We start from the raw sequence: 15,095 nt of genomic DNA, 5'->3' as shown, positions 1-15,095 counted from the left end.
GAGGAGGGTATATTTAAAATTGGCAATTAGTCTCTCCTCTGTTGACCCAGCAGGTAGAGTCCCGGTTCCTTAATATTCTCTCTCGTCAGTCGAGAAGTCTGGTGCTTTTGGAGACCGTTAAAGGATGCAGAGTACAGGGCAAATGGGGAATTTGGAGGTCAAGTGAACACTGCATTCAACGAAAAGATGCATCATGTGAAAGGGTTGGACAACCTTCCAATCGCTGGGGAGTTGGGGGCGCCAAATGCAAATCTCTACATGTTTCCACCCAGCGTTTCTCACGGGTGTGGATGTGAGCAGTATCCCAGGCACCCATTAACTCAACCAGCTATATTAGGTTTCAATCAACTGCCAGACACATGGAAAGGGCATGCCCATATATGGCTATATCCGTGTCCCACTCGCTCTCTGGTATAAACATCTAGCTCTAGGAGTGGTTTCCCTGCTTCCTAGGTCACCAATACCCAGTTATCCTCGCAAGAATACTAGCGCTGGGGAAAGTGGCAATTTTGGGGCACTCTATCCCTCAGAGGCTATCGGTCTCTCAGCGGCACATCACAGCTCGTGTTCCTCGGGAGTCCAGATTAGCACTCGTGGGTGCTGCAGAGGGATGAAGGAGGTCCGGGGGGTGGGTGGACCGGTCAGAGGAAAATGCAAACAGTACAAGGGCCTCTCAACCTCACAGTGAGTCATGCTCATGTTGTTGAAGTTACCTTAACACTAGGCAGCCTTTAATGTGCATCACCTTTCTCATTTTGGCAAAATAATGTTTCACACAGACACTGGAAGAAGTGGTGCTGGAAGAAATAGTAACAGAATGACAGGAAACCTGGAAAGAACAGTCCAGATTTCCCCTAGTACAAGTCTGAGTCCCAACCCAGCTGATGTAAAAGCTTCCATTATTCGCCACTGTCACATGTATACACTTTCTTTATGTGAGGTGTTAGGACAGTTTTTCTAAAGTCCAAGGGCGCCATAAAACCATACCCGAGGCAGTACAAAACTTCACTTTTAGTATAAGGCCATTTGGTAGCATAGACAGCGCAGCGAGGCTCATTTTAGGAGGGAGAGAGGGCTAAAGCTTGGTACCGAGAAATTGTTCCATACATATGGTCCAAAGAAACACTGAAACACCATGTATTGTAAAAAAAAATAAAGGGTTCATTTCAATACAAATAAGCCAAGATAGATCTTGGGAAAGCCAAGTACTGTCACATATCAACACAATTATATAAACCAACTCAATACTTATGGTATAAAAACCAAAATATAACCTTATTTATATTACAATAAGCAGTCAAGGCGACCTATAACCCATTCAGAATGCCATGAAGCTATTCTTGGGGAGTAGAACCAGGTTAGGTATACTTTCAGAATATACTAAGTAATTCAAGGGTGCTAGGCCCTGGTGGTCCCAATATACAGTGCATTTCAGTTATAGTCACACCTAATTAGACCAACACGGTTACAAGCATCTCTTGCAACATATGTAACTTTCGTCTTTCTAGAATGGACACAGTTATAGACCAATGTTACTTTTTATAACACAGTTCAAAAGGGAGTTACTTAACTTGTATACTATCTAGAGGGGCTTTAAACTGCTCAAGGATAAGTATTAACACAGTAAACTATTTTAGAAGTACACTAAAGCAATCCAGGGAAAGCACAACCTAACAGGTGAGTAATTTACCATGCACTCTTCTAACCACACAAGGATTGACTTCAGTCAGGCAAGTAAGAGTACTCATTTGAATTAACTCAGCAACATTACATTTTAATAAGAGCAGCAGCTATTCAAGGTCAGTGTAACCTATTGGTATATAAACCGATTATACAATTTCTTTTATAGGAATAGATAGCTTAACCAATGTTACTTTTAAGTGTGGGACACAGGGTAAGTAGGAACGTTATCACTATTTTATTAGGAGTGCTCTAAAGCAGTCCAGGGAAATCATAACCCAATTATACACGTTTAGAATGGTAAAGTTATTCAAGGTAGGTTAGACACCTATTCTACTTTTAAGAGGGGCGACAAGCAACTCAAAGACAAATATAAACTCCAAGACTGTTTAGAAATGCACTAAAGCAGATCAGGGAAAGCAAACCCCAATAAAACATTTAGAAGAGCGCACATCTAGTCAAGGTGGGTAAATCCTATTGGAAGGCACACTCATTCACTTTAGGAATTTCAAAACTAGCAAGTCTATTACTTTTTGTAAGTGGGAACCACAATTCAAAGCTAGTAAAATAGCTTCTATACTTTTTGAAGGAGCAACAAGTACCCCAAAGGTAAGTATTACATTTTAGACTCTTCGTAACTTATTCTATTGCAGATACGGTTACAACCCTAACTCATTTACAAGTTAGTAATTTTGCACTTGTTATAATTTCCAAACAGAATCTTTATCATCAAAGTCCTTCTCTAGTATATAGCATGCAGAGGCAGAGGAGGGACTTTAGTGGTCTAGGAGCCAGCTGTAGACAGGTCAGGATAGGGTTCAGGTACAGGAAAGTTATAGAGTTCCAGAGGATATCTTCAACAAGTACATAATAGCTCCAGTGTTCAAAGACTTCACAGAAAGCTCCCTATATGCGTTAATCGAATCAACCACTCTGCTTCACAGGATTTACACAAGACCTACAGTAAGTATCACCCAACACAGCACCTCAGCAGAAAAGCGCTTCTGGGTGGATGCCTTCAAGATGCAGCAAAGGATCGGGTCCTTGGGTTCTTGGTCTGAAGACTGAAGAAATGGACACTGGAGGAAATCAGGTGGCAGTCTTCGACGGGGGATGCTTCAACAAAGGATTCATTGCAGCTTTGGCGCCCTTTTACATGAGCCAGATGAATAACGAATATTCTCTTCACTATCTCGGTCCTGCATTCTGGTGAGGGGACTTCAGTCAAATCTGGTCTCTGGAGGTCCAGGAGGAGTCCAAAGTTTCAGATGAAATCGGACGTCCGAAGAGCAAGCACTGCACTTAGGCTCGAGGTCCCCTGCTATTGGCATTTTGCAGCCCAGGAAGGTCACAGCATGTCGAGGGGTGGCTCGTTTTGAAAGTCTTCCCCAGACTAGTGGATCCCACCAGCCTCTGGGTAGGGGTTGTCGCATTCAGGAGCCACCAGGTCGATTGGAAGGAAGGGTTACATCAGGCTCCAGTTACCAAACAAGCTCTCCGGTCGCTGGAAATGGTTACAGCCGTTGTTTCATATTCCTCTTCGGATTTGGTTCCAGTGGACGACTTGTCAGCAGCTTCCAGGATTGAAGCATTTATCATGAACTACAGCACAACTTCTGCAAACTCTCCCGGCAGTTTACAGACAGGGGCAGTCTGGCTGTCCAATCAGGACAGTCAACGCCCCGGTGGGAACTGGTTCCTTTCAGGAAAGGTGAAAGACAAAGGGCTGGAGAATTTTCAATTCTGCCCTCACTCTGGAGCCTCAGCAGGGGAATACAAAGGATTCCTGCCGAAGACAAAACTTCAAGCAAGGTCTTTCCCACCTAGAATGGCAGAAGACCTAAGAAACAACCAGCAAATGAAAAATGGGGAAAAGGGGAAGGAGTCCACCATTCTAGCAGAATGTTGGCCCTCCTGTGCATTGCTGTGGCTGATTTGACAGCCTGCGAGTAATAATCACGAAAAGTCATAAAAGCAGTTATACTGCCAACAGCCATTGTAATTGTAACAAAAACACTTACCTGGTAAGTGAGAAAGGTGAAACAGTGCATCACCCCAGCACTCCATATAAGGTGGGGTGTGCTGGCTCTCTATATCAAATGTAAAGGGGGATGAACATCCCTCATTACCCCTTGGGAACAGTAGTTCACACAAGTACATTAAGTGAAATTAAAAAGAAAAGCCCAAAGAGGCAAATCCGCCTAAGCCCAAAAGTTATAGGGAACTATAAAACCCACACTATGTAGAGACATAAAAAGGTCAACCATGAAAAGAGTAAAAGACTAGGTGAGAGGGGAAAAAGATGCCCACTCACCTAGGAACAAGGTCAAATAATTTCCAAGTTCAAGCAAAATGTTCGGGGGTTGACAGGTCAGGAAGATTGATCATAAATGTGAACATTTTACCTAACAGAGGGGAATTATGGACAAAAATGCGTGCATTTCTATCTGGCAGATAGCACCCATGAATGTGCTACTAGTTCTTCTGGCATCCTTCAGGAAAACTTCAAAAACCTTTGTTAGGGGGTCCGTTTTTTTTAGTAAAAGCAAGTTGTACACTTCCCATCTGTATGATTGTGTGTGTTATACAATGTGTGTGCAATAGGTTTATTTTGTAACCATAGCACAAATAAATACATTGAAAAAAAACCTCTTATGCGCATTTTTTTTTTAGTGTTTTGTGTCATACTATGTTCAGTGCAATTTGTGCTATGTTGGCGCTTTACACATTTCTTAGAAAATAAAGCTATATACAGCGCAGGAAGAAGTTGTACCCCCTCCTGCTTGGAAAATGTGACCCAACCCTGCACAGGAGCAAACAATAAGAGACCAGTCTTGACAGTGATCATTGAATCATTGGTTTGTATGCAGTTACTGCCAAAGCAGGTGCCATGAGATGGCAGCTGTAATGGAGGTCTGTGGTGAGGCACAGGGCCAATCATCTGTTTCTTTCTGTAATCTGAGAGAATATCACCAATGCCACAGATTTAAACCAATTCCAAAGCAGCTAAGGCAAAGTGACTTTTAGGCTTCTGTGCCCTCAGAGTGAAAACACTCGATTGCAAAGAGACTCCCCTACACCAGTCAGTGAGAGTTAAGAGTGGAGGGAAATCCCATCCCCCAACACACCAGGCCGTGAGAAGTGCATACACCTACATGGGCGAGGTCCTTGGTTTTAGAAGAGGGCGTGCTGCTAGAGGAGGCCACTGATGCAGGGCTGCTTGGGGGAGCGTCCTTCAATGCCCGCAGTTTATCAAGACCATTTTCAGGAGGAGAGTGGGCGGGGCTAAGGCGAGGCGTGGCCGGATCCTGTGGAGAGGAAGAAAAAAGATAAACGCAGGCATGGAACCCAGGCCCAACACATGTAACTCACAAAATATGCCACTAGCACACTGACACAATCTACCCCCTCCTCCAAACTTTGAAACTACCCACTTAAAGCAAACCAGCAGCCACAACCCGCGTGGCAGGGAGGTGGTTTGCAAACTGTTGAATTCAGTCCAATAAAAGGACCACCACTGCCATTGATGAAAACTGCAGGTACATTAAGTGAGCTTCCAATAGGAGGTGGAAAATAAAGACATCCCAACCCCCGCCCGCCCCAAAACAATGTATACCATCTAGAAGACATTGCAGGGGAAAAGAAACAGCAGGGTTCGAAGGCAGCCAAATCAGAAATTCAGTTAAAAAAAAATGCCCGCAAGTTTGCTGCATTAGGCCAATATGAAAATCGGAAAAAAAGAATGTCGAGGGTACTAGAAAACTCAAGTTCAGGACTGCTTCGGAGTGCCCATAACACCTTGAAAGCAGCTGCCAACCGCCCCCCCCCCCACCAACCAGCATTCACCGCTCCCAACCACCACCCTAGAAACCTCAACTCCCAAAACCAGAAAGCCACACACAAAACCATCACACCCACAACCCAACCAAAAAAATGCCCTCCAAAAAGGTTTTTACAAAAAAATAAGACCGCCAACATATTAGCATAGGCTAAAATTTCACTAAATCACCAACCACCAAGCCCTGCAGAAAGAACCAGCCCAGAAGCCATCAATGCGGACATGGTTGGTGACTATTCACCGGCAGGAACCAACAAATATTCCTGCAGCCTTTTACCACAGACCCCCAAATACACCTCAAGAGCAACTATGGGGGAAGTCTGTTAGAAGTGACCAGTGGCCATAAACAATAAATAAATAAATAAAAATCACAATGCCTTGGATGGGCCAAGCTCACCTCATTGGATACATCCACCACCAGATCATCACTCTTCTCACCATCGCTTTCCTTGGGTTCGGGATGGTGGAGAAAAACAAAAAACACATGGTTAGGAGTGATCCCAGAGTCCTGAAACAAAATCCATTGTCGCGCGCCCAGCACTAGCACCTACTCCCTGCCCTTGCATTGGGGAATACAGCAGATACAAAGGAGAAGCCATGATTAGTTAATTGTACAGAATAGCACGACCAACAGTGAGTGGGGAAGGGAGACTATGCAGAGTAGCCGCACGGTTGCGAAGGTGCACCTTGGCCACACACAAAAAGTGGCGTTGGAGGGATGGGGGGGGGGGGGCACACTGGGAGAGGAGTAGGACCGAGCGGCAATAAGATGCACCGGGTTGAGCGAGAGGTAGACATTCACTGGAGAGGTTTAAGCAGAGATGCACCAGGAATGCTGGGGATGTCAGGCAGAAACCACATGCAGTGGAGAACGGTGGGCGGAGAGGTAATAGTGGGGGTGGGGACAGGAACAGACGCAGCTGGGGAGCAGACAGAGAACAGGAGCCCTGGCACACATACTGGGGGCAGGGGGAGGCAGGGGCACAAACGTCGTGGCAGATACACACAGGTACAGGAAGATGAGCAATGGGGGACTAGGTACATGAGCAGAAGCAAGGGAAGCAGGCTGATCAAGTTGATGCAGGGGAAGAGAAGATATGGTTAGGTAGAAATAGCAAAGTAATGGGAGTGTGCAGACAAACAAAGATCAGTAGATGGCCAGTGCGTGGACAGAGGTAGTGAGCTTTTCAGACCCTCTTACATATCGGCTCAAGTTGTCCTTCTCGTCTGCCTTCCGTTTCTTGCTCTCCAGGCTGTACTCTACTGAGCTCCGGTGTTTCTCACTTGCTCTCAGGCTGTCGGATGGGGATACGGATTTATTCTTAAAAATTAAAGAAACAGAGTCACATGCCGAAATACACACTTCCAACATGCAGCCCCGCGTGTTTATGGGTGGTGGGGTGGATGAAGGAAGGCGATTGAAACCTAGTTCACATGCCAACGAGGCTGAATAAGTTAAGGGGGGGGAAGAGTACGCCCAATGCACTCTTGACATAGGGTGGGGGCATCTTGGCCCTGTGCCACAGGTTAGAGGGCATGCATCTGGGCACATGTTTACAGAAGGGCATGCTGGTAGCTCATCAAGGAAAGGCAGAGAGGACTACCAGTCACATGTTGCAGAGTCTCGTGTGGGAGGAGACACGAGCATCTAGGGTATTACGTAAAGGCATCCTGGACTTAAGGCTGTGGAGTGAGCAGGGCCTTGGGATAGGTTAGAAGATCTACTGGCCCCATTCCACTGTCGAAAAACATGGGGTGGACCAATGGATAGGGGGTCAATCAATCAAATACAAAAGTAATAATAATATATTGTATGTTGAACCATACTTACACATCACATCAATATTCATAATCGCCGTTCTACACAATTGGAATCCTACTCGGATACTCTCCGTCACTCATTCATACACACATTCATAAAACAGCAATGGCTTACTATCTTTCAGTGTAAACACAACTTGATGTTACACATATATTTGACATGTACTTATATAGCATGTATTTTTGACCCCATCCTTGTTAATGGCGTCATTCATAGTTTGTTATAATTTCCAAACAGTTCATATAGTCGACACATTTTTCAGTCATGGACACCCAGTACTGTCCCTCTCTTCTCTAGACCTTCCTCGGAACGTAAAGCAAAGATGTCTCGCCTTCCATGGACTGGAGTAAGCCAATTCAATTCTCAGAGATGTAGAAACTGTAATGGACTAAATCCCTCACTGGCACATGGTAGTAGCCTGTTCAAGCAGGCCAGATCCACAGTTAAAAAAGGTGCATCTGTCGCAAAATATCGTATTCTCTAGATACATATATTCCAGAACCATATATAACAGATATGCAGCCTCTGCTTCTGCGTCCACTCGAACTGGTCACAGTGGCATCACATCACATGTACAAACATCCGCGGGATCTCATTTTCTCCTTCCTATAGTTCCGACTCATGGACATACTGTTCACAGCCAGTAAGTGAGCACATGGGCCACATACTATACAGGTTACTCACCAAACAGATTCTGGAAATTCTAGTCTAGTTCCCCCACCTCCATGGCCCCAACAGGGATAAGGCTGGATCATTTGGCACACCAAAACATTAACTTAAACAGAGGTCATCGACTCCCCCTGTGACACACTAACCCCTCTAGCTCAGCCCTTTCGCATCCATCTTGATCAGGGGTCTGCAACCTTTGGCTCTCCAGATGTTTTGAACTACAACTCCCATCAGCTCTACCCACGCATGGCGAGGGATCATGGGGTTTACAGTCCAAAACATCTGGAAAGCCACATGTTGCAGACTCCTGATCTAGACAGAGGCTCGGCATAGTTATTTGTCGCAGGGGTTATAGAAGAAGGGTCTCTATGGAGGAAAGAACAATACATTACAAAAGCGGTCTACAACCTGAGGCACTCAAAAGGTTTTGAACTAGGACTTCCATTGACTATGTTGACCATTGACTATGTTGACTAGGGCAGTTTTCGCCCAAAATATCTGGACAGCTAAAGGTTGCAGACCACTGGAGTAGGCCAATAGAATAAGTTTCCCTTGCACCTGGACCTGTCCCTTCTTAATCAGGTGCCTGCAAGTCCAGAGAAGTGTTTGCTGGGGGCCAGGGCGATAACCAAGGGCAGTGATTTATAAACCAGTGAAATACCTCTAAAAAGCAATGGAAGTTACCCAAGCGGAGTGTATGTGATATATATATATATATATATATATCCTTGGGGGTGTAGGAATGTAGAGTGACTCTGGGCCCTGAACAGGGTAGCATTTAAGGATCCAAGAGACTATGCAGAGGCAACAGAAAGTTGGGAGGTTTACTGGACAGAGCTGCTGCAAATGAGAAGTCTGCAACAGGAGTGGACAGACTAAATCGGATTCATACGCTAATTAGATCATGGTTGCTTGTGGTCCCCTTCCAATCATAGGTGGCATTTGTAAAGAATGTAGACAAGAAAACCTTCAGGTTGGCAAAATTGCCTATCTCATCCTTGTACAATCTTGTATGCCGTTCCACTGCTGGAAGGGCCAGTAACTCAATAGTAGGCGACTTAACAGAAAGCAAGCGGATTTGTTTTAGGAAACCAAAGAACCCAGATGCACAGAAAGGACGCACCATTCAAACTCAGTGGTTAGCCAATCCTGGATAACAGCTCAGCTGCACTCTTGACACCAGCCACGGTGAGACTATTAAGCGTTCCTGGACCCTAAACCAGTACCAGTCACAAGTACACAGCTGCCATTTCTAGACTCTGGACAAAGCCTGAAAAGTGTCAGAACCAGAAGCGGTCAATTCTTACACTAAACCGGGAGAATACTGCCAAACAAAAGGTGGTCTGCAGAGACAGGACTCGTGCAACCATTGTACTAGCCAAATGGCACACCTGCAGTTAAGCATAACTGTGCACAATATACCAGTACAATATATACAAAAAAGGTTACACTAGAAAGAGCTAAACATACATTAAAGAAATAGAAATGGGGAAGAGGGACCGCCCCAACCACGTGCACTAGTCTGAAATATATGCGATAGGTAGGGCTACACAAGAAAAAGACTGGGGACAGGGTCGCCAGGGGCTGATCAGGACTTGCCTAAGATGAGATTTGCAGTGCGAGGTGGAGTGGAAATGCTCCTCATCTGCCTCTCAGGATGAGGCTAAATAGAAGCAAAAAGGAAAATCATTACTACTAATAAACTTGGCAAACATTTGGGACCAGTGGTGAGCCCAAAAAGGAGATATCGGGATACTGAGAAGCCCGACCCAAGATCAAGGTTACAGTGATGAGCCAGCCAGATCTTTGTGCGTGTAGGCATACCAGAGGTCCCCTGTGCACGGGCAGTTACCCCACTTGGTGGGAGGGAAGCATCTGCACTGGGGTGGCCATCAAACTCATGGAGGAGAGAGAGAGAAATGAAGTTGCCAAGCCTGGAGACACTCACAAAGCCCTCCTCTTCTCAGTCCCTCCCTCCAACAATGCACTGATAGAAGACCATCATTGTTCGTCATCCGATCCCTGAATGCATTGCATCAGAAACATGACTTTGGGTCCAGCTCATTTTTACTGAGCTGCCCCCGCGTGGTCTTGCCGCAAAATATTGCGTTCCCGAAGCAGAACTGGGGGGCAGGACTACTACCTAAATCAAGTTTGCTTTGGTTAGCTGGAGAAGACTTTAGCCAGCTTTTTGTGAAGACCGGCTACGGATTGGACCACAAGAAGGCCTTTTTTAACTCGCTGGTCAAGGAATGAAATCTGTCACCCCTATTGAACGGGAGATGCATAACTAAGTCTGAGGCATCTGGTTGTATCTCTAATGATTTGAACCAGGCTTGCTGGTGCCTACCTAGCCCGGTGCACATACTACAAGCTGTTGTGTACACAATGTAAGGCAGACTCAACAAAGTCTGGAGATCTGCGGCAAGCATGCATCTTTTTGCCAGGGAGAAAGTACTGTCAGCGAAAGCTGGATGAGGCACAAGGGCAGAGTCTGGCATGGCAACAGGCATGAAGAGCACCACATGTGCACTGGAACCTGCCTTGATGGAAATGGTTGCTATGCAAAATGCTCAAGTCCTGTCCGTGCTAAAACCAATAACCGAGATTATTGAGGGGAGGGGAACGGACGTAGAAGGAATATCGATCTTGGGAGCTACTTGTAGAGATTAACACCATAACGGGGAGGTTCAATTTGCAATGGGCTTCTGAGGAGTCACTGTTAAGTCACCATCCTAAGGCTGGAGATACTAGCTTGGCTGGAGGATTTTCATTATCTAGGCCTCACAAAGAGCTTTATATGAACAAAGTTCAAGTTAAAAATGTTATACTGCTGATCACCTCCCCTCATCAAGAGTGGTGCATAACAGATCCCAGCGGAAGAATTGGGTTAGCCCCCCCCTACCCCAGGTCCCACTATAAGAGGGTGAATACAAAACATTAACTACCCTAATCTGATCACAAGCTGCAGTACTCTCGTGCGCAACATGAGCCGACCCATTAGGGGTTTTCACCATGACTAAAGTTGAGGGGCAGGCAACTTGGGTTGATCATTTTTACTTGCTATGGTACAATGAACCTAGATTGGAGAATTCACAATAGGGGGGAGGAATCCTGCCTACTACTATAGGTCCTAAAATACTCCTGTTGGGCTCTGCCACAGGGTTAAGGCTTAAGAAACCCTCTGAACCAGATTGCAGGTTGTCCTCTGTACCACCACCATTCCAGGGGGCAGTCCATGGGAAGAGGAATGTAGCATCAGCGATCTACCAGGAGCACCCAGCAAGGTTTTTGTTAAAAAAAAAGTAAGCAGGCTTATTCCTCCTTTCTCCATGGCTAACATAGTAGACATAAGCTTTGAGGCAAGAAGGACATGGCCTTGGAGACTTTTGAACATTCTCAAGCATCTATCATCTTGTTTAGGGTAGCCAAGGAGCTCTAAGTATCTGGTTGTAGCAAGTACCGTGTCCAAGAGGAACTGTCCCCCTAGAAAGGATGTAAATAGAATGGTGGTAGCAGCAATACAACCAGGGGCCTTAAATAGACGTCCAATAGTCCTGCAAACATGTGAACCATCTCAGTTGTAGTAATTGATAGTTCTGTAGCTATATGGTGACCTCCACTACCCCCTGCTACCCACACACAAAGCATATGTGCCGTGTCTAACAACTCTAAAAACTAGCACATTCATCCTGTATTGTGCCTTCAACAACTTCGCTTTTTTCCCTCTCATTCAACACACCAGCATGCTGCTTGCCTAGAAAACAGGTCTGTAACAATCTTTAAGTGACCCCCAAACCACTAAACGTGGAAACTGCCTCCCCCAATAGGACACATTCCTAGCTGCAGTAGAGCGCAAGCTCTCCCCCCCACACACCGACCACAATCACTGTCATGTTCCGATTTATCATTCTCAGTTGCCTGGAGAGCCTATGTACCTTGGTTATGTGTAGTTACAGCACCTAAGCAAAGCATTGCATGCCTCTGTGGAACTACTCTCTACACGCATTGCTCTCATGCTTTAGGTCCAGACCCGTTTTACAGCCCCGAGCCAACTTGGTCCTCTCACTGCTCCATCAGCTCATGCCAACTGCCCTCTGGGCCATGCTCCCCCATGTCCTAATCTCCCTGTGCTGGCCCAATCTTGCTGTGGCAGCGGCACAGACCCCGCACAACCATGCATCCAGCTCAGGCCTCTTGCAGCAATGCTTTGGCCTTTCCCATTTACAGGCCCTTTCCCATCCAGACCTCATCGATCCCTCCAGTCTGCTCGCGTATGTCAATCCCTGTACATCGCCAGCCTGTCAGGTGCCACTTACAGCAGCGCAGCCCTGCACCCAGCAACCTTTTCCCTCATACTTCAATCTAACCTGGTCATTGCACAAACCAGCCTCTCAGCAGGATTCCTTCAGGAACTCGTACCCCCAGTCTGCCTTTTCAGGAAAAAGAAAACCCTCTCCCTCTCCCTCTCCTGCTCGGCCACACCCACCTCAGGCCCTCATAGCCATAGTCACTATTCACTCATGACCTTGTTTGGGGCTCAGCCAGGATGGGGCAGACTACAGTTGCATCCTCTGAAGCGTATACACTCTTTTATGGCCCTTTTCTGTCCCCCACCCATTTCAGCACACAACCCCTTCAATGCCATGTGTCCTCGCTGCCCTGGCATGACTTTACCTTCAATGTGATACTCCTTAGTTCCCTTTCCTCCCTGACAAACCCTTTCATAACCCTGGGCAAAGGTGACCAGAATGTGTCAAGCAATTCTCCAAATATGGAGCACTCCATGTTTCCACGTCACAAAAATGCCAATGCTGGTTTTCGATGTAATTTCTAGGCAGAGCAACAGGTTGTGTTTTTCACATTTCATTCATAATGAAACATTGGACCACCAGCATCACTGCTGCAACCCAAACTGCTAGGTAGTGTTTCTAAGGTGTTTGAACCAGCGTACCAGATTCCATTAGGGGTGGGTGCTTGTGTTTGGGGGAATTAGAAAGGGGGAGATGAGAGGCAACCACACCAGTTGAAAGGTTCACACCAGAGAGCATGGAAGCAATAAAGGACACTCCCTCAGAACAACACTAACAAACACGTTAATAAACAAAGATGTGGAAAGCGAGTAACTCACCAGACTGGACTCTCGCTCTTTACAGATGAAGGGCCACATCCGCACCAGCGCGCCATCCGCAGTGGGGGAAAGAGAAAAGGAAGCAAGTGAGATAAACATTCAGGCAGCATAAGCCATGCGGGTGGCGAAAGGCAGATGTGCCAATCTCTTTAATCATCTAACCCTAGAAGCTGGCAGCTCCCAATCTATGCCCCAGCCTGATCATCCTGCCCTACAAGGAAACCCAAACTCTATTCTTAGTCCCAAGCTACCTGGCCCAGGACGGAGGCCCTTTCAGACCTGTACCGACCCCTTGAACCATCCAACCTTGAGGTTAAGAGCGTGTGTGCAATAATCCCCAGAGTCTGTCCAGTTCTACAGGTGACAAAACAATCTTGTGTCCATCTCTTGACCTGGTTAGTGTGGAAACCAGGTTCGCTACTACTTGTGCCTGAACACTCCATTCCTTAAGTGAAGCAGCTCTGCAACCCTCCCAGGTGCAATTTGAGAAGATGGCAGCATGTAAACCCTCATTCAAATCTCAATTGAAATCTTCAAGCAACTGACTTGCAGATTCCCAAACCACTGAGACTTGTTTTCACTACAATGCAATGCAATGATAGAAGTGTGGAGATGAAAGGCCAGTGCTTCACGGGGGAGATCTACTCACAGTGTCTAACCAGTAAGGTACGCCCTCTACCTTGATCGCCCCCAGGTCCAGCGTGATCTGTGCTCGCTTACCTCTCTGGTCCAGGCTATGATGGTTCTTTTCATCCTTCACTGCTAGGTGGGCTTGACTTCCCAGGGCACCAAGAGCCAGCAGTCCGGCACTGCCTGCTGTGAGGGGAGGCTGAAGGCCCGAAGGGTGAGGCGGAAGCTGCACTGCGTGCCCGTGGGCTGCATGGGAGAGATGCTGGGCCTGGAGCTGCTGTTGCTGCAAGAGAGAGCACAGTAAGTGACCGCTGCAAAGAGGAGGCAATCTGTATCCTAGCAGCAAGTGGGTGGGTAAAGGAAGAGGGAGAGCTTAGGATGAGGGGGTAGGCAGGAAGGATACTGGACTAAAATGTAGACACTACATCCGGGACATGAAAGCACAGGCACCTTTCAGTACAAAGTGGTTAGAAAACCTGAACGTCAGGTTAGATGGGTCGCATTTTGCGAGGTCTTCATTTTACAAAAGGACAAACTTAAGTAGAGTCAATGCTGCATTCGAAAATTGAAACCAACGAAGTGCTCGGAGGTCCAGATCAAACAATAGCACTAAATCATATCAATGTTGTAGTATCAAAAAAAAAACATGAATAACTTGCTTCCAACTTTTTAATGAATTCATTTGTAGCTCACTAGGACCACGTTTATTTACGGTTCACAGGATTGACATAAGACATGTCTTGCGCCATGGACGTGCTTTTGCAGACCCATTTATTCTACGTCTGAAGCGTATTATTACTTGTTCCTCACAGAAAGTACTCCAGTCATATTGTCTGCGTTTCAAAAAAGGCATTTGCATTTGAAAATTGTTTACATTTTAAAAGCAGAGACAAAAAATATCACTCCCACGCCAAGCAAGGGCTGTGTGGTAACCAGGAAAGCTACGCGTCGTTGTCTGGTGCTCAATCACACTGAACATAGTTAGCAGAAAGCCTGTATAACAAAGCACCTTAATGGACGGAAGGCTGCCTGCCAGGGATACAAAGCTTCTCCCTACATTGACTTCGAGCACTAGGTCTTCAGACTGCAGTAACCAAAATGTGTGCATGTATAACTAAGCAGAATGCAAACAAAAGTCCAAGCAACAGGATATCTGCTGGAAACAGGAGGCCTCCGCCATGCAATGAAAATAGGGCTGCTACTGTTATGCGTATTGCAGTCTTACTGCAACGGATAGTCCAGTCTACTGAACGTAGATGCATTGGACGGGCAAGGTTGAAAGTCATACGAGTTTAACAAGTAATTTCCTGTGTAACCACACTTAT

The 15,095-nt window shown here is 46.2% G+C and overlaps 1 protein-coding gene across 4 annotated transcripts in view; it reads right to left on the bottom strand.

The window, feature by feature from the left end:
- Positions 1-15,095, bottom strand: part of TLE3 (TLE family member 3, transcriptional corepressor) — a 170,734-nt gene that overhangs the window by 33,817 nt on the left and 121,822 nt on the right. For 2 of the 4 annotated variants that reach the window (XM_069624214.1, XM_069624217.1), the window contains 5 exons: positions 13,862-14,053; positions 13,141-13,197; positions 6,720-6,839; positions 5,916-5,966; positions 4,836-4,988 (listed from right to left, as the gene is read on the bottom strand). In XM_069624214.1, coding sequence (XP_069480315.1) covers positions 4,836-4,988; positions 5,916-5,966; positions 6,720-6,839; positions 13,141-13,197; positions 13,862-14,053 — 573 coding nt within the window. Of the gene's footprint in view, positions 1-4,835; positions 4,989-5,915; positions 5,967-6,719; positions 6,840-13,140; positions 13,198-13,860; positions 14,054-15,095 lie in introns of all 4 variants that reach the window. The other 2 variants (XM_069624215.1, XM_069624216.1) reach the window with 2 other exon arrangements.

Source organism: Ambystoma mexicanum, chromosome 11, assembly GCF_040938575.1.
Source record: "Ambystoma mexicanum isolate Mex_15411 chromosome 11, UKY_AmexF1_1, whole genome shotgun sequence".
Lineage (NCBI taxonomy): Eukaryota > Metazoa > Chordata > Amphibia > Caudata > Ambystomatidae > Ambystoma > Ambystoma mexicanum.
This window is presented reverse-complemented; position numbering and strand designations above follow the sequence as displayed.